General features: G+C 40.4%; 1 protein-coding gene across 6 annotated transcripts in view; it reads left to right on the top strand.

The window, feature by feature from the left end:
- RASGRP3 (RAS guanyl releasing protein 3) overlaps positions 1-19,725 on the top strand; it is a 91,067-nt gene that overhangs the window by 51,026 nt on the left and 20,316 nt on the right. For all 6 annotated transcript variants that reach the window (XM_067539096.1, XM_067539099.1, XM_067539095.1 and 3 more), the window contains 4 exons: positions 6,963-7,136; positions 7,616-7,732; positions 8,065-8,340; positions 16,979-17,056. In XM_067539096.1, the coding sequence (XP_067395197.1) occupies positions 6,963-7,136; positions 7,616-7,732; positions 8,065-8,340; positions 16,979-17,056 (645 nt within the window). The remainder of the gene's footprint in view (positions 1-6,962; positions 7,137-7,615; positions 7,733-8,064; positions 8,341-16,978; positions 17,057-19,725) is intronic.

Raw genomic sequence — 19,725 nt, forward strand, 5'->3', positions numbered from 1 at the left:
GGCCCCATGGGGTATCCAGATGGGGCCGGAGCCCCAATCCATTATATCATCAGTGGTGCAGTCTGTGCCTCCATCACAGGAGAAGGCCCATAGGCACCACTCCTCGGATGAGGAGTCGGACCCCATGGAGGGACCCTCAACGGGTGCAACTCTTCGCCAGTAGGGGGCGCACCCGCAGGACGTGCCTCGGCAGTCCTCTTCCTCCTCACCAGATGAGGCAGTCTCCCAGGACCACTTTGCGCCACTAGAGGATTTCAGGGTGCACCAGGAGCTGCTCAAGAGGGTGGCCTCCAACTTGGGGCTGGAGGTGAAGGAGTTAGAAGAGGCTGAAGATAGCCCCTTTAATGTGCTGGCAGTGGTTGCCCCAGCAAGAGTGGCCCTCCCAGCCCACGAAAGCGTCCTTAAGATTGTAAAGGCCCTGTGGCAAAACCCTTCCTCGGTCGCCCCTACATCAAAGGTGGCTGAGAAAAAGTATTATGTCCCGGCCAAAGGGTTTGAGTATTTGTTCACTCAGCCCGCCCTGGGAACCCTGGTGGTAGACGTGGCTAACCAGTGAGACAGGCAAGGTCAGCCAGGGTCCACTCCCAAGAACAAAGACAATAAAAAGCTGGACTTGTTTGGGGGAGAGGTTTATTCCGTGGCAAGCCTGCAGTTCAGAAATCGCCGTAGCTCTTCATCGCAGTGGCTGACCGGATGAAAGGCTCACCTGTCTCCACACAGTGCATCTCCTCGTGGATTACATCATGCATCAAGTTCTGTTACGAGCAGGTGAGGGTGCTGCTTCCGGGAACCATCACAGCACACTCAACCAGAGCTCAAGCCTCGTCTACAGCCTTCCTGGAGAGACTGCCCCTGCAGGACATCTGCAAAGCTGCCACCTGGTTGTCGGTGCATACCTTCATGTCCCACTACGCCATCGTCCAGCAGGCGAGAGAGGACGTGGGATTCGGCAGAGCAGTGCTGAGGGCACCTCACTGGTAACTCCTACCCACTTCCAAAGGTATTGCTTGTTAGTCACTTATAGTGGAATGGACATGAGCAAGCACTCGAAGAAGAAAACAAGGTTTCTTACCAGTAACTGATGTTCTTGAGATGTGTTGCTCATGTCCATTCCACAACCCGTCCCTGGTGCTGGAGTTGGCAGAAAGAAGGGAGTGAGGGGGCGTAGGGCCGGCAGTGCCTCATATACCGTGGCATGTGCGCAGGGGTCCAGGGGCTCCAGAGCCGGCCGTAGAGGATCAGCTAAAGGGAAAAAAAGTTCCAGGAACCGTGCATGGAGGCATGCATACACCTATAGTGGAATGGATAATTTCTTTGCGTTGTCAGTAGGCGTCTGCCTTAGCTATTGCACTACGTGAATAATTCAGGTCTGATGCTCATCCTGCCATGTAGTTACTAGCTGATTTCAATTTTGCCTGCTCCAGCACTTCCTCCAGAATTTGTGGTCCTCCCTACTCTCCTACCTCTGATTCAGAGAAACCCCAGAATTTACATGTACTGAAGGGAGTCTCTGTTGCAGCAGTGGTGAGTTACCTGGATGGATTTCAGTGAAGGCAGGAGAATTAATGGGGTGAGGGAAAGGGCAAAAACTAGTCCAATCTCTTCAATCCTTAAAAAATAATCTTGAGAGTAGACCAGAATCTGGAACTTTCTTGGAAGGGCCTTGCTAGACAAGTCATTGCAACTAGATCCCCAGAGAATCATGGAGGTCAGAAACACCCATTTTTTAGTTAAGAAATTCATTTCTTCTCTGTGGTGGGCCTTCTCACCACCATCTATACCTTTTGTTTACTTCCTGACTAGACGACTAGACTAGACTACATTTTCAATCTTCAACTCCCTTTTGAAATCCACTTGGAAGTTTATGCTGCCACATAACATGACTACTGACCTTTTACAAATTACATCAGTGTTCTATACACTGGTTCACTCCCACATTTAGTTCCAGGTGTCAGGCACCATCTCTATCACCCTAAATTGATTGAGCCATCAAGCATCTCAAAGATCAACTCTCCCCTATGTCATGCTGAAACATCTGTGTTGATCAGCCCCCAAGGAGGAACTGACTGGTGGCAAGGCATTTCTCATAGTGAGTCCTTTGCTAGAAAACATGATATATATCTTCTGTTTGGGTGTTAAGATAATGGTGTTGGAATCTATTTTTGGCAACAAATCTACTTGATAACCTTCCCCTACCATTTCTCTCCCCCACCATCTAAGTTCTCAGTGGCTGAGAAGTGGAAAAAGAGTTAGTGCTCCCTATTTGGAGGGAAACTGTTTATTATCTTGATATAAACAACATAAAAGATATCCAGATATTATGGTGATTAATGATTCAGAAGTGTACTCATCCACCAGGTGATTTGATTTTTGCTCCATGATGCATAAGAGGGGAAAATAAAGACCATTGTTAGACTTCTTAGTTCTTAAAACATATTGACGTTTTCCTTCTCTTTTAGTTCTTGGTTTGTGGACTGCAATGTTTATGGATGACTTTCTAGCATTGTATTCTTAAAGGGACACTGTTGGGATTAGTAGGCCCCTACATTTGACCCCTTCATTTGCTCTAATCCCTCCCCAACACAAAACAGAACCTTGGATCCCAAATGCTTAAAATAGTAATGTAAGCATAAGCATACACTGGGAGGGCAGCTGTTATATTGGTCTCTATCAGCTTACCTGCAGATCTTGCTAATGTATTTCTTTACTAAATTGCAAAAACTGATAAACCCTACAGCAAGATGATATTGTTCCCATGGAACTAAGCAGAAGATGTCCTGTGCTGAAAGATAGTAATGCCTGCTACAAAGCCAGGTGTAAAAGATCTCCTTGGAGTTGAAGTTTGGAGGAGAATGAGTTCAGTAGAAGTGGAAACTGAGCAAAATTCAGGCCAGATCATGTCTCCTGATTAGAGTCATGCATCTGGAACAAAAGTAGGGCGTTCCTCAGACAAAATTGGATGATAGTTAAAACAATGACCAGAGGAACAATATTAGGATTACAGGTGTTCAGGAACCTCAAAAAGGATAACCCAGTTTTGTATGTATGACTACTAACTGAAGATCTGTTAAACCTGGAGACCCTAATGGAAGGCTTTTCTGCAAAGGGGATTCCCAAACTGTGGAGGGGGCCATAGATGGCACGCACATCCCTCTCTTAGCCCCAGACCACTTTGCCACAGAATACACAAATGGAAAGGGATACGTCTCAATGGTATTGCAGGCCTTTGTGGATCTCAGGGGACATTTCACCTACATCTGTGTGGGGTGGTCTGGAAAGGTGCATGACGCGTGCATCTTTAGGAACTCAGGTCTGTTCAAAAAGATGCAGGTGGGCACTTTCTTCCCTGACTAAAAAGTAAATATTGGCAATGTTGAAATGCCTATAGTGATCCTGGGGGATTCTGCCTACCCCTTGCTCCCTTGGCTAATGAAGCCCTACACCGTGCACCTGGACAGCGAGAAGGAGCGTTTTAATAATAGGCTCAGCAAGTGCAGAATGGTGGTGGAATGTGTATTTGGACATTTAAAGGCGTGCTGGCGCAGTCTACTCACTAAATTAGACCTTACTGAATAAAACATCCCAATAGTTATCTCTGCCTTCTATGTGCTCTGTAACATCTGTGATACAAAGAGGGAAATGTTCCCATTAGGTTGGGTTGTGGAGGCAGATAGGCTGGCTTTAAATTTTGAGCAGCCAGATGCCACTGCAATGAGCCAATCGTGGAGCACTGCACCTCAGGGAAGCATTAAAAAATTGCTTTTGCAACAAGACACAACAGTAATGTGCACCACTTATCTGTGCTGTGCTTTCACTTCGCATCCCCTACCCATCCCCCACCGATCCAGTTCCCCCTATTCCTCCTCACCCACCTTTCCAGTTCCCCCCCACCTTCCCCCTCCCTCTTTTCCCTTATCAATAAACAAACAGTAACGAATTGTAAAGCAGTACTTTTTTTATTGGTGATCCTTCGCGGGGGGGGAAGATAATTGAACGTTCTGCATGCATTGTATGGGGCCTCAGAGGGGACACAGAGCCCATTTTGGCTGAGCACATATGAAAGAATCACATATTCCCACTCCTTAAAGGGGCCTCTTTCTGCTCCCATCAATTGGCGAGGAGTGCAGCATGTACTGCACCCCGCTCAACCTCCTCCTAGACCACTTGGGGGTGGGGGCTAGGAAAGTGTGCGTTAGTTCAGAGTTTTGCAGGGGCTACAGAGGGAGTCTCAGCTCTTTGATCTTAATGCGGCACTGCTGTGCATCCCTGTTGTGCCCCTTCTCCAACATGCCGCATGATAACTTCTCTTAGATATCCAAATTTCTTTTGCTTGCTTGGAGCTGAGCCAAAACACTCTTTGCCCCACAGACCGATGACATCCAAGATCTTAGGTTGACTCCAGGCTCTAGTGCGTTTGGGGCATGCAATCACCATGATCAGTTGTGCTGGCAACCTCTCTCCATGCTGATCAAACAGGAAATGGGAATTCAAAATTTCCCAGGGATTGACGGGAGGAGTTATTTCCTGTTTACATGGTCACAGTGAAGCAGAATGCAAATGTGCAGAGCGGTCACAACAGAGCATTATGGGATACCTCCCAGAGGCCAATGACATTGATTTATGTTGTGCTCTGCCTACATTGATGCTCATTCAACCCACAGAATTAGACTTCAGCGCTACACCACTTGCAGAGATGGTTTTATTAAGTCAAATTTTACCGTGATTTAGGTCGGCGGAACTGACATGCCAGTGGAGACATATACTTTATGTGGTTGATGGAAGCCACATTCCGTCGACCTGCATTATCAATGTAGACCAGGCCTTAAAAGCCTCTCCATCTAGTGTTCCATCTCCAGCCATTGGAAATATTTGCTGCTAGCAGTTGCAGTTCGGTTACACATCATTGAAAGCAGTCTTATCATACCATCCCCTCCATAAACTTATCAAGCTCAGTCTTGAAGCCAGTTAGATTTTTTTTGTCCCCACTGCTCCCTTTGGAAGGCTGTTCCAGAACTTCACTCCTCTGATGGTTATAAACCTTCGTCTAATTTCAAGTATAAACTTGTTGATAGTCCAGTTTATATCCATTTGCTATTGTGTCCACATTGGCGCTCAACTTAAATAACTCCTCTCCCTCCCTGGTATTTATCCTTCTGATGTCTGTGTATATATACAGAGAAATCATATCTCCCTTAAGCCTTCTTTTGGTTAGACTAAACAAGCCAGGCTGTTTAAGGTAGGTTTTCCATTCCTCGGATCATCCAGGTAGCCCTTCTCTGCATCTGTTCCAGTTTGAATTCATCTTTCTTAAACATGGGAGACCAGAATTGCACACGGTATTCCAGATGCGGTCTCACCAGTGCCTTGTATAATGGTAGTAACACTTCCTGGTCTCTACTGGAAATACCTCGCCTGATTCATCCTAGGACAGCACTAGCCTTTTTCATAGCCAGATCACATCAGTGGCTCATAGTTATCCTGTGATCAACTTATACACCCAGGTCTGACTCCTCCTCTGTCACTTCCAACTGAAAAGTCCCCAGCTTATAGCAAAAATTCTTGTTGTTAGTCCCTAAATGCATGACTTTGCACTCTTAAATTTATTCCACTTTTATTACTGCAGTTTACAAGGTCATCCAAATCTTCTTGTATGATATTCCGGTCCGCCTCCATATTGGCAATACCTCCTAGCTTTGTGTCATTCACAAATTTTATTAGCACACACTCATTTTTTGTGCCAAGATCAGTAATAAAAATGTTAAATAATTGGTCCCAAGACCAATCCCTGAGGAACTCCACTAGTAATCTCCCTCCAGTCTGACAGTTCACCTTTCAGAAGGACCCATTGTAGGTGTCCCCTTTAACCAGTTCCTTATGCACTTTTCAATTCTCAGATTAATACCCATATTCTCCAATTTAACTAATAATTTCCCATGTAGAACTATCAAATGCCTTACTGAATTCCAGGAAGATTAGATCTACTGCATTTCCTTTGTCTAAAAATTCAGTTTCCTTCTCAAAGAAGGAGATCAGACTGGTCTGGCACGATCTACCGTTTGTAAAACCATGTATTTTTTTTATCCCAATTACCGTTCTCCTCAGTGTCCTTAACTACTTTCTTGTTCAAAATTTGTTCCAAGACCTTGCATACAATTGAGGCTGTCGTTTCCTAGATCACTTTTTTCCCCTTTCTTAAAAAAAAAATTATATTAGCAGTTCTCCAGTCATACGATATGACCCTCAAGTTTACAGATTCATTAAAAATCCTTACTCTTGTGCCATTTTCTTTAATATTCTTGGATGTAAATTATCTGCCCTCTCACCCCCAATTTAGTCTCATTAAGATGTTTGTGTTTGAAATCCACCTTGAGTGTGTAATTTCTACCTCCAGGTCCTCATTTCCATTAGTCATCCTGCCACTACCCCTAAATTCTTCATTAGCCTTACTAAAAACTTAGGCAAAGTATTTGTTTAGATATTGGGCCATGCCTAAATTATCTTCAATCTCCACCCCATCTTCAATGTTTAGCTGTCCAACTGCTTCTTTTCGTGTGTGTGTGTGTGTGTGTGTGTGTGTGTAGAGCTATAGAACATTTTACTAGTGGTTTTAATTCCCTTTGCAAGGTCCAGCTCTGCTTGGCTTTTAGGAGCTCTCACTTTATCCCTACACTTTCTGACCTCCAAGAGGTAGCTTTCCATACTGATCCATTCCTTATAGGTTTGATTTCCTGAAGGTGATAAATTCATGCTCACAATGTCTGTTGTTATATTTCTTACTGTATATAAAGAGAGAGGAGAGTAATGCTTTATAAGTTGCTCATAAAAAATAATGTAACATATATTAAAGAAATAGCTGATAGACCTAGTTGTCTCTGTCTAACCAGTGGGACTATTTAAATAAAAAGTGGCTTAAATATCACTTTGACTATACAATCCTGAACTGTAAATCTTTCCTTGGCTAGTTTACAGATTACCAAAGCTATGTGATTCATGGCTGCTTGGAGAACAACCCCACCCTGGAGAGATCAATTGCATTATTTAATGGTATCTCTAAGTGGGTCCAGCTGATGGTTCTTAGCAAGCCAACACCCCAGCAAAGGGCAGAAGTAATCACAAAGTTTATCAATATTGCACAGGTAAGACTAACCTTTGAGTGATTCTTTGTCTGATAGAATGAAATAATTGAAACTGATGCTACAGAAAACTGATGAGCTCAACATGCATGCAAGCTGCTTTCTTGCTGAATGCTTACTCATCCATAGCTGACGGTCATTCATTGAGCTAACTGTAGATCAAAATGTTAAACAGATGTTCCTAGATATGAACATTTAATAGTAACGTCTCGTTTCTGTTCTCATTTTTGGCTTCTTGTATCCAAGATGACATTCTGGGAATTACACAGTTGAATGTTTTTATGTTGTCTTGCTCTATAGGAAATCAGAGATGCTAAACTAGATCATTATAATCTAATACGATCTACTCCATATTTCTATAGAATTTCCATTGCATTTTAGCAGTAACTAACTTTATCTGCCTTAGCACAGGTGCAGAAGTATTCAGTATCATACAAAAGACACCCCCAGTCTTTATGCTGATATGTTTAATTCCACTGCAGAAGCTGCTTCATCTCCAGAACTTTAACACATTGATGGCAGTTGTGGGAGGTCTAAGCCACAGCTCTATTTCTCGTCTCAAAGAAACTCACTCTCATCTATCTTCTGAGGTTACAAAGGTACAAGAGCATCTCTACTATGAAGGGATCCAAAATATAAATAGTACACAGAAAAGTCCTATATCTTTAATGTGTAATGTGTATTACAAGACAGATATATCAGTGGCAGAACACTTGAACCATTGCAGTGGTGAACCTTAAAGGCAGACTAGTCAGGTTGCTCTTGATAAAAAACTATTAGATCGTGGGGAACTTGTTTTTGAGTGACTGTGGGGAGGAAATCGACATATTAAGCCTCCTGATGAGACTTGCTTAAGCTGCACTCAATTAGAATAGATCAAAGAAATGTTATGGATGGTTTTACAGAGTCTTGCTTCTGTGGCTATTTATAGGACTGGAATGAGATGACAGAACTGGTCTCCTCCAATGGAAACTACTGCAACTACCGCAAAGCTTTTGCTGACTCTGTTGGCTTCAAAATCCCCATATTAGGAGTTCACTTGAAAGACTTGATAGCCGTTCATGTCATCTTTCCAGACTGGATAGATGAGAACAAAGTAAACATAGTGAAAATGCAGCAGCTATCCATTACCTTGAATGAACTGGTTTCCCTGCAGACTGCTTCCCATCATCTAGAGCCAAATATGGATTTAATTAACCTGCTAACAGTAAGTGTCATGAAGGTTCTGGTTCACCTCTCGTCACAGCTCAGTAGGTACATGAGACTCCATTCAAGTCAATAGGACTATTCATCAGAGTAAGAATTTGCTGGATGGCACCCTTGGTATAAATAATTTTTATAAAAGGTGAAGATAAATATTACAAATATACAAAATAGAAACCAATCTAGGTGAAACATGAATGAGGTCACAGAAGACTTTGTCTAGATATAGTCTTTGCTAGCTAGTGTTAGAAGCTGAAATAGACAATTGAATTGATAGACTTCCTACTCCGCGGATGAGGTGTACATCTCTGTGCTATGAGATGTACAAAGGAGTTTCTGACCATTTACGGTTAAATATCCATTGGCACTTTTCACAAAAGATGTGATATTGACACGGCTGTTCTAGTAAAATTCTTATTTGGCTGATCAGATTCTCTCTACTTAAATTCCCCGCAGCTTTTCAATTGAATACAATATTCTTCACTTCCTGTCCGTGATACACCAGTGTAATTGTTGTATGCTGTGTTCCAGCCTAGTGGTGGCTGCATTTGTGGGTGAAATTGTGTGCATATGTAAGACCACACTTTGGAGTGTCGACCATGGCTGCCATGTTAGTAAATAACTAAACTTAAGTGTGTTTTAAAATAAAGTAGCAGCTTGAAATTACAGGCCCAATCCTGCTCTTGTTGAAATCCTATCTGTTTTAGCACTACCTACAAATGGAGCAGAATCTGACCTAGCATCATGTTTCACCACTGGGGGAGACAACTGAGTAAGAGATGGGTGCTTGTCTCTTTATGATATTGGGTCAGATTCATCTCTAGCATAACTCCATTGACTTCAGTTACACTATGGTTAAATCTGTTCCATCCTCAGACAAAAAAAAAATCTTTAAATTGGCAGTGTGTCTAAAGGCATAGATTTTGACATGGGACAGACAACAAGAAGGCTATTAGTTAGGGAAGAGGAGATGTTGCAAGTGAAAATATAAGAAAGTCACACATTGTGGCTCATTGAGCAGGCTGATCTTGACATGGCATATGAAGGGCTCTTCACCATATATAAACTTTGTGTGCGGTTTGATTATTTTTTTAATTGCATTTCACATCACTATCCAAAGCAAAATGAGAGCAGTTTTCTCTTTATAAGGTGCTGAAAACTGGCCTCTTAAAAAAATAATTAAACCACTTTGTGTAGAACGAACTGGGAACCAGAGTCCAAACTAGAGTTGTAAAACAAAAACAAAATTGTATGACTCTTTGGACAATCCATAGGGATTCCACGCTAACTTCTGTGTTAAAATATACTTTTTAAATTTAATCTTAGTTTGTTTTATGGGGGTGGGGGAATTTCTTGTTTCCTTATATATACACGGATGTGCTCTATATTTTCAAGTTTACATATTCTTTCAAACCTAAATATGAGGAAGTGGAACTTTAGACAGAGAGCAAAGCAATGGGAAGCTGAGCCTAAAGGTCAAGAGTTAAACAGTGTGAAGTGGTACCTGAAGTACCATTTACTTGAACAGCTATTGATGTATACATGAACTACTATTGTCTGTTTTCATAGAGGGCCGGATCGTGACTTCACTGGGAGCTGAGGGGCCTTGACACCTCCCAGGAGGTGCCCAGGATTTTGCAGGATCAGGCCCATAGTTTTGTCCACTTGAATTCTTATGATTCCTTAGCCTCTTTAATATTTCTTCTTTTTAATTTAATTTTAACTTTTAATCTTTTTCCTCATTTGTTAGTCACCTGCAAGAAGTTGGATCCCTTTTTTCCTTTTCCTTTTGTTTTAAACCACTCACTGGGAGACACAACTGAGTAAGAGATGGGTGCTTGTCTCTTTATGATATTGGGTCAGATTCATCTCTAGCATAACTCCATTGACTTCAGTTACACTAGGGTTAAATTTGGCCCATAATGTTGACTTTTTGTAATTGAGTAGCATTACATACTGCAGTGTTAGAGCCCTAAACACTGGTCATGAATTAACATTTATTTGTAGTTGCTCCTGCGTTTTGTACCTGGTCAACAAGTCAATGAGAAATTTTGATCACAAAGGGAGAGAGACTAAGATTTGCTACCAAAATCTGGAAAGAATTGCATACTAAATACAGTTGACCCCGTTAAAATGTGATGAGTGTTTCCAGTGTGTTTATCCTCCCTCACTACTAAATGTTGTACTTGGTTTCCACTACACAGAAGGATAATTCTGTATTCAATCTATTGCTGCCTTTTCCATGTTAATGTCAACTTCCTTCTAATCTTTAACTTGCCTAGAGAAGCTAGCTCCCTTATGAAGCCAGTAAATGGGTACAGTGGTGTGCATCTGAGTGTGAATCAGCCAGTCAAGCTGTTTGTTAGGTACTGGCACCATTTTCCCCACTAACTCTATGCTCCTTTAGAAACTTTTAGTACAATCAGGTTTGAATACCAGCAAGTGAAATGATTGCAATACTATAAGGCAGAGATTTGCAAACTGTGGATCAGGACCCCAAAGTGGGTTGTGACTCCATTTTAATGGGGTCGCCAGGGCTAGTCTTAGACTTGCTTGGGCCCAGACCTGAAGCCGAAGTGCAATCCCCACTGCCCAGGGCTGGCAGTGGGGGTCAGGCTCAAGTGTCGGTCTCCCCTCCTGGGGTCGTGTAGTAATTTCTGTTGTCAGAAGGGGGTCACAGTGCAGTGAAGTTTGAGAACACTGCCATAAGGGATTAGAGGTCTTTAATGTGCCAGGCATTCTCTCACTGCACTCAGCTGCCAACAGGCTGGCCTTCAGTTACTTGATAGGTTAATCACTGGATGCACGCTTGCTGGTCTGACAGTTCGGAACTAAACAAAATGGGTATCTCACTGAGAACGTGAGTGTGTGGGGCTTTGCTATTGCTTCCTCTGGTGTTTCTCATTGATCGATACATGTCTCTCACTCTGGGAACTGATATCTTTTGAGAAGTTTGGAAGGTGATGATTGCACCATGTTAATGTTAAATGTAATGTTAGTCATTAAGGGGTAATAACTATTTGCTCCATAGTTAAAGGTTGCAATCAAATTTCTTTAAAGATGAATTTTGCATCCTCTCTCAAATCCACATACGTTGTCAGATTATCTTGAAAATGGGTAGACCAGACCAAGGGCAGTGGTAGTTTCTTCCACTTCGAGGCCACTTCACTGTGGAGTTCTTGGGGATACAACAGCCAAAAAATTAGCCATTTTCAGCATTTCAAAAGTCAAATTCATTTTAGTACAGAGAGGCAGGAAATAAGGGACGGGAGGCCCATGAAACTATCACTGCACTTGCTGAGGTTTGTAGACTTAAGACCAGAAGGGACCATTAGATCATCATGTATAACACAGGATTTCATCTTGTTACTCCTGCACTGAGCCCAATAATCTAGTCTAGTCTAAATCCAATGTAATCTAAAACTATTTAGAACATTCAACTGAGCTGTAGTGCTCTCACTGACTTCAGTGGTAGTTGCTGAGTGCTCAGCAGGTTTAAAGGTCAGGCCACTTATTTTAGGTGCCTAAAATATGAATTTAGGAGCCCACTTTTTTGGCCCTTATGCATTTCAGTATAAAAACAAATATACTGTGAGCTAGAAAGTCAGTTGCTTGTAGGTGAAAACAAATCAATGAGCTATGTGGCAAGTAAAATGTCACAATATGAGTATTGCTATACGGGTGCATGTCACATTTTCCCCTATATTAATGTGGTATAAGAGACTGTGACAAGTTGAGAAACGGCTTGAAGCACTCAGGGCTAAATTCAGATGTGATGTGTAAATTAGATTTATTTATACACCCTTATAAATGTTCAAGGAGTGATTTAAAAGCTGAGGAGAGAACAAGGTGTAAATTAAAAGAGGGGGTGGCCTAATCTCACTTCACATAGTTTAACACTATTAGTCTGCACTATGCTCCCTTCCTCTCTGTCTCCTTGACATTTGAGCTACACCAGTTTAGGACATGTCTACATTGCCCCACAGTTTGGATTCTTTGGGGGTGAATTGCAGTGTGCACCAAAGTGCTGCATGGTAACTCCACCATCTGGACACGTCAGACAAGCTTAAAGGTCCCTAGTTCACACTAATGTAATCCTCTTCAAACAGGACAAACTAAGGCCCTTTAAATTTGCATCCAAGGTGTCCACACAGGGGAGTTACAGCACAGAACTTTGGTGCACTTTGCAATACCATACTCTCCCTTAATCCGAACTGCCAGGCAGTGCAGACATGCTATTAGTCTCCCTTGAGGTGATTTGTATAAAGTTTCTTTAAAACTGGAGCAGGTAGCCAGGCAGTGGCAGAATTGGGAAATGTTCTAGGAAAAGCTCTACAGAGAGGGAGAGTAGCTTTAAGAATAATACTATTCTTCCTCACCTGTCTCTCCCCTCCCCCAAGGTTATTATTGGAAAAAATAATTTTGAAAGAGGGGAGGCTTAATTTAATGCTGGAATAGTAATACCTGCTGCACAATCTCTCCAGTATCGATGTGACTTCACATTCCCTTTACACTTATAACATGGATTAACATCTGACTGCGGACAATTGTTGAATTCATTAAAAGGACTGGAACTAGAGCCTAGGTACTTTACTAATCTATCACATATTTAATACAACTACATATTAATCACATTTGGTGCCAAATTTTTTTGTTTTCTCACTATTTTTAGCTTTAACAGCTACTTAACTAACCTTTTCTGAGACTATGCAAATAACTGGAAAGTCCCCATCTTTTTTAGTCTGGTGAAGCAGAGTGACAAATACCTAAAAATCTAATGGAAAGTCAGCCACCCACACGAGCTCTTGCTCAGTGAAGTTTCTTTTACATAACAGAAAATTAATTTATAACTGTTTATTTTTCAAAATGATTTATAAATAGAACAAGAATGAAAATGAAATTAAAATTAAGAGCTACTTTCCATTATAAAGGGAGTCATAGGGTAATTTTTCCAAGCAATATTGCTTATCTTTCACTGAAATGCTGTGTAACTAATCAGCAATTGTATGATGTATTGAGAACTACATAGTAATTGTATATTCTTAACTTATTTACTACTATTTGAATGTACTGAGTAACTAATCCTAACCCTTAAAATCTTTTACGAATTTAGTCCTTCATTATACTCGCATGTTAAGTTTATTAAAATAAACATATCTGCTCATTGAAGGCCAAATCTCTATAAGTGTAAATGGGTACAATTAAATATTAATGCTAAAAATTGCAACATTCAATATTGGTACACACTTCTTCCCCAAACACATACCCTCGCTTCCTACACTACTTCCAAATGGCAACATTTCTCTTGGTTTCACAGGACAGAACAAGACCCTTAAATTTCAAACTACTAACTCTCTCAACCTGATCTATTAAATATCATTGCTTTAATGAAGCTTTGCTTATTTATATGAGCAGAGAATATGGATGTACATGAACTCGGGTAAATAACTACATGAACAAAACTTATTACAGTGGTTACATAAAAAAGCTCTGTGTAGCTTGAAAGCTTGTCTCTCTTACTAATAAAAGATATTACCTCATCCACCTTGTCTCTCTAACAGTTATATAGTACATTTATTGTCTCTGTGACAAATCCTGCATCCCCACTTACCCACCAATATTGGCATTCAAGGCTCACAAGGCAATGCACCAGTCAAATGAATAAGCCTGAATGAGTTTGATTCTTTCATTGGTGTGTGTGACCCTCTGACTACTAAATGTTGTGTACATACATAATCATCTGGAAATGATATACACACAGGAATAATATGAAGAAAAATAAATCCGAACATCTCTAAAATGCCCTGTTTATTCTCAAATATAAACAATTAGTAAAAATTTTCACAAACATCTCAGTCCCATTTTCACTGAGACTGAGGCTCCTAAGTGACTTAGGCCTTCTGAAAATTTTATCTCATATCTGTTATTTTTAATATGTCTGCTGAAGTTCACCCCAAATGAAGTTGAGTTCTGAGAGAGGATTTTGAAATTTAGCTGTCACTTGTTTGTATGAAGTCACTTGCACCAGCCTTTTTTCAGAATTCTTCCTCATAAATCTTTAATCAAAGATAATCAAAGATAATTCTATAAACTGCACCTCTTCAAATCTTTTAACAAAATAATCCTGATTTACCTGAGATTTTCAAGGTAGCTGATAACTTCAAATCATATCAGAATTACTCCAGAATCTACTAACATAGGGACGTGATCATAGGAAAGTTGTAATGTTGCTCCTGCCTCTTGCATAATCTGAGCTATTGAGTGTTGATGATTTCTTTTCTTTCTAGCTTAGAGTGGGGAAGACAATGTGTATGATAAATCATCGTTGTTAGAGCTGGGTGAAGGCTGCTAAAATAATTCACAATCATGTTTCAGTTTTTTTTCTTTGACTGTATTTATGCCCCTTTTCTCATGCACGCAGCAAATCCACTAGCCTGGAGGACTATTGGGTTGAGCATGCCAATCCAGGAGGGTCTGGGAATGGAGCTGAGGGAGAAACGTCTCATTCAGATACATGAAGATCTATGGCCATATAAGCAGGGAGTGCCCATGGTACTCAGTTAGCAAAGTAGGAAGTGGAGACATCTGAGCTGAAGTGACTGGATTGGTTTGAGAATGCTGCACTGGATTTGAGGACTCTGCTGGTCCAAAAAAGGAAGGAGCTTCCCCTTTGGCCTGCATCTGGCTATTTACCTCATGGGCTCTATGCTGGTGATTCCAATGTCCTCATTCCAGGGCCGTCCCTAGGGTGGTGCAGGACCTGGGGCAAATCGCACTCAAGCTATATTGTCTCCATTTGTCTCTGTCTCTGCTACTGCTAGCCATTATATCCTAAATAACAATAAGGCCACACCTTTACGTTAATTAAACTGACACCTTCAAACTAAACCGGAAATGAAAGGTTACACCCATTCAAAGCCAAGGTCACCCCCATCCTGGCTTCCAGTTCCATCCCCATGTTGAGTGTGATTCTGCGAAAAGCTAAAGACTTCACTTCCCAGGTGCCTATGGTCTCTCTACCCTCAGTGGATTTTTTTTAATGTAAGTACACATGCACACTCTGCTGGGTGCATGTGAAGTATTACATCTGACACTGTGATGTTGAAGTACAGGGCCCCCCAAAGCGCAGGGCCCGGGGCAGTCGCCCCGATTTGCCAGATCCTAAGGACAGCTCTGTCTCAATCTCCAGGGTTTCTCTTGAGTTGTCTGAGCAGTGGGGCATCTTCCTTTGTTACAACATGGCATTATCTCTGCAGAGGAGCAGCAATAGCGCACCTGCTGAGGGACCCTCCTAGGTCATTGCTGCTCACAAGCTGCGGATGGGGGATAGTCCCCTGCTTTCGGCAGTTACCATCACTTGATTGCAGCAATGAGCAGTACTGACCCTGTTAAACTTCTCTTCTGCTAAGTCCTGTGGGCCAGAGCCTACCAGGAACACAGATGAGGAAAAGAGAGCTGAAGCAGGAACACAGAAGAGAAAGATGGCCACCTACCCCCACCTCCCAAAAAAGGAAGTCCTAGGACTTCCCAGCAGAGTGCGTAATGTGAACTGCTTGTATTAGGTGCAGAGGAAGAACAATGGAGTTTGTGATGCAGTTACCAGACTTTATACAGGGGGAGTAAGATGTCACCAAAGCTCTTCACCAGTGAGCAAGCTGCCTCTGTGGGCCTGAATGGGCTCAGTCAACCCATTCAGAGTAGCAGATTTCCTCTTATGAGAAGTCTAATTTATGGCAAGTCAAAATTGACTGGCTTGACTATGTCTGTCCTAGAAGACAATTTTGCTGGCAGACTTTTTTTGTAGTGTCCCTGTTGAATATATGCAGAAGGTGACTTTTGAATTTGTAATTTCAAATATTCACACCAGCAACCTGAGGCTGAGTTTTATGTTCGCCCAGTCATAGAATAGAAATGGACAATGAGACCTACATATCCAATCAAAGTAGCTTGAGTTTTGAACTATCTGTATCCAGTGCTCACTGCAAATAGGCAATTCATAGGCTGAAATATGTATATAAAACACTTGTAAAATAACACTGAACAAAACCAATTTGTGGTGTGTTCGCAGGCAATTTATCATGTAAAAATGCCCCTAGAGGAACAAATAGGTTTATTGCAAATAGTTTGCCAAGTTCTAATCAGTACAGTTTAAAGTGTTACCTCTGTTCATGTTAATAATACATGACCAGGATGTTTGTTTCCATCTCTCATATACACTGGATTCATTTTCTGGGATTGTTGGTTGCTGACAATGAAGCATTTGTGGCAGGGTAATTCTTTGCACATGTTTTCCTCCTTTGACAATGGTCAAAATGTGGGCCTGCTAAATGTGATGTGTTGTAACATACTGCAGCTGAGGACTGTAAAAGTTCATATTCTCTGCTGATTGGCACAGAGGGAGACCTGTAACACATTTGCCAATGGATTACAATATCTCCATCAAAAATAATAACATTGAATATTGGTGCACTCACCCAGCCCCAACACACAAAGTCTTCCTTCATATGCTGAGCTCCAAATGGCAAAACCCCTGTTGACTTTAGTAGAAGCAAGAGGAGTCTCTTACTTTAAATTACTAAACCTGTTGTCATTCCTAATCTGATTGAATAAATACCCCTGTTTTCATTCCTACTTACTTACAGCTTTCCCTGGACCTCTATCACACGGAAGACGATATTTACAAGCTCTCGTTGGTGCTAGAACCAAGGAATTCTAAATCAGTAAGTCACTTGAATTGAATTTTGAAGGGGGATACAGTTGCATATCAATTTTAGTATATTTATAATAGCAGTAATGAGATCAGACCCTTAAACGCCTGGGAATTAGAGGAAAATATACCCATTAATATTTAATGGGATCCAAGTTTAATTAAAGCCTTTTTCATGTGTGTTTTATAATGAAGGTGGTCACTCATTATAGTTTTTGTATGCATTTGTAAAACTGGATAATTTAGAAACTGCCAGTAAAATGTCCCAGATTTCATCTCTAATAGATTTTAACCAAGCCTCAACAAGGTGCGAGAAATTTAGTGATGTTTTATGTTAAGACACCATTTACAATTTTACTATTAGCTAAATATTTTTCATTCCCTTACTCTGATTTTTGGATGGCGATGATTGGTAAAATTTTGTTTAAAAAAAAAAAAAAAATTAGTCCAAAGGTCAGTCTGCTATTAATGATTTGACATTTTATAGCACTTCAGATTTTCAAACGTATGTATAAACACCAACTATATATTACACACACAGACATGATTTATAATAACATAAATCATATTACAGTAGGAATATATTTTAACATCCGTTTTTTCCTATGCTTTAAAAGAACAAATTAGAGTGGACCTTGAGACACTGGTGCATTTTTTATTATTGTTTTAAAAAAAAAAAAAAAAAAAAAAAAAAAAAAGCTGAATCTAGTAAATATTTAATCTGAATTAATGGACCCTTAATATAAATTATTCCTATTTGGCCTCAGTCAAATTCTTAGGACTTTGCTGCCCCAAAGATGTCCACTTTCAATTTATTAATTCCAATATTGTCTTACTCATCAAGGGCCCAATCCTGTCACATGTCTCATCTCTAAAATCAACGGAAATTGAGGGATCCCAGCACCTTCCAGGAGATGTTTAGCAGATTGCAGGACTGGCTCCCAAAATTTTTAAGATTATTTTGTGTAAATCCAGTCTTTTCAAAGCTTGCCTGAATTTTGCAGGGTTGTAAAGCTTTTCAACCCCAGGTGCATTGTTTCCCTGTCTGTAGCAAATCATTTTTGGGGATTAGTCAAGTTTCTTGATAAAATCATAGTGCTGAAGCCATAGTGCTGTGAGGTCCTCTTTGTTCTGGTCAAATGTAGAACAAAGGAAATCTTTTCTAAAAATACCTGATAACGGGGGTGTCTCCTCTGACTATTTCAACAATCTTTTCATTTTAATTCACTCTGAATTTCTGGAACTAAGTTAAGGCTTCTTTGTCCTTCATGGTTTGTACGGCATGATTTGGTAGCAAAAACTACTGCTTATTTGATCATTAATCAGTCTATCTCTTTCATCTCTTGCCTCCTCTGAACCCCTTGTATGTTGCAATTGCAACACTGAACTACTATAGCAGTGTGTCAGGAAGTAATGATGGGCCATTACTATGAAGAAAGAAAATAAACACTTTGCTGCTTTTTTCTCCAGTCGCTTTTTAAAAAAAGATATTCAAATACTGCAGGGAGCAGTCATGTGATCTTAGCAATACCATCAGTGACCAGGGGCTTCTGTATAAGTAATCAGTGAATAATCAGTGACACTCAGCAGTTGCAACAGAGTGTCAAAAAAAATGCTATAGCTGAATAGGCACAGATAGGCCCCCCTTTCTCCCATTCTCCTTTTGATAGATGTGCCAAAAAAGCAGATGAGGTATGACTTTAAGGGCTTTTCTACATGGGGAAATAAAGTGGCAGAATTATAGCAGTATATCCTGTGGATGCTCTTATTCTGGAATGAGAGTGTCTTTTTCTGATGTGGTATAAACTGTAAGATCATGTTTCTGTGCTTGACTGACAAGACTGTATATTAAATCAGTGGAGCAAATTAAACCAGGAATTAATTTGAATGTTTTTTTTAATGGAGTTTTTCCTATAAACCTAACGCTACAATTTTCATTTGTTAGCAATGTACCAATATTAATATACTGTTATAAAATCAAAGTTAGAAAAGGGGGGGATAACATTTTCAAAAGCCTATAGGGCTTGTCTACACTAGAAAGTTTTATCGTTTTAACTATACCAGTATAGTTTAAAAGTAGCAAAACCCTGTAGCATGGATGCAGTTATACCCGTATAAAAATGCTGATACTGTATAAATTATTCTTGTTTGGGAATTTTACCCAAGGCTGACTCTGCATTATATTATTACATGTGAGAGTGCAGGGGTGAAAGCTTAAATACAGGAAAAGGCAAATCAGACAGCTGAGAGTGAGTCATAAAAACTATGATCAGATGCAGTGTTTCTGATACTTTAATAAATTCAATTAATTAATCTCTGGACACTGGCATTAAGTTTTCTTACTGCAGCTACTCTTTCAAATAGATTTGTTATTCAAATCTACATATGAAATAGGAAAAATCTTTTTCCCCTGTAATTATTTTGAGGGACTAGATTTGATAAAAACATCCATCCATATACTTATATTTGTAAGAGTGATGTTGTTATGTTGGGGTAGGACAAAAATGTAAAAAATCAAATAAGATTTCAAATCAAATAAGTATTTGTAATGGCAATATTTTGTTCATACTAAAGCCCAACAGTATGACATGGTTGCTATCAATTACTTATCTGTTTAATAATTTTTTATATAATGCATTTTATCCAGCCAAAGATGTCTTGGCCTTGCCACTTTGCTTTCAG

Source organism: Emydura macquarii, unplaced genomic scaffold, assembly GCF_026122565.2.
Source record: "Emydura macquarii macquarii isolate MOO-44397 ecotype Brisbane River unplaced genomic scaffold, CSIRO-AGI_Emac_v2 contig_518, whole genome shotgun sequence".
Taxonomy (NCBI): domain Eukaryota; kingdom Metazoa; phylum Chordata; order Testudines; family Chelidae; genus Emydura; species Emydura macquarii.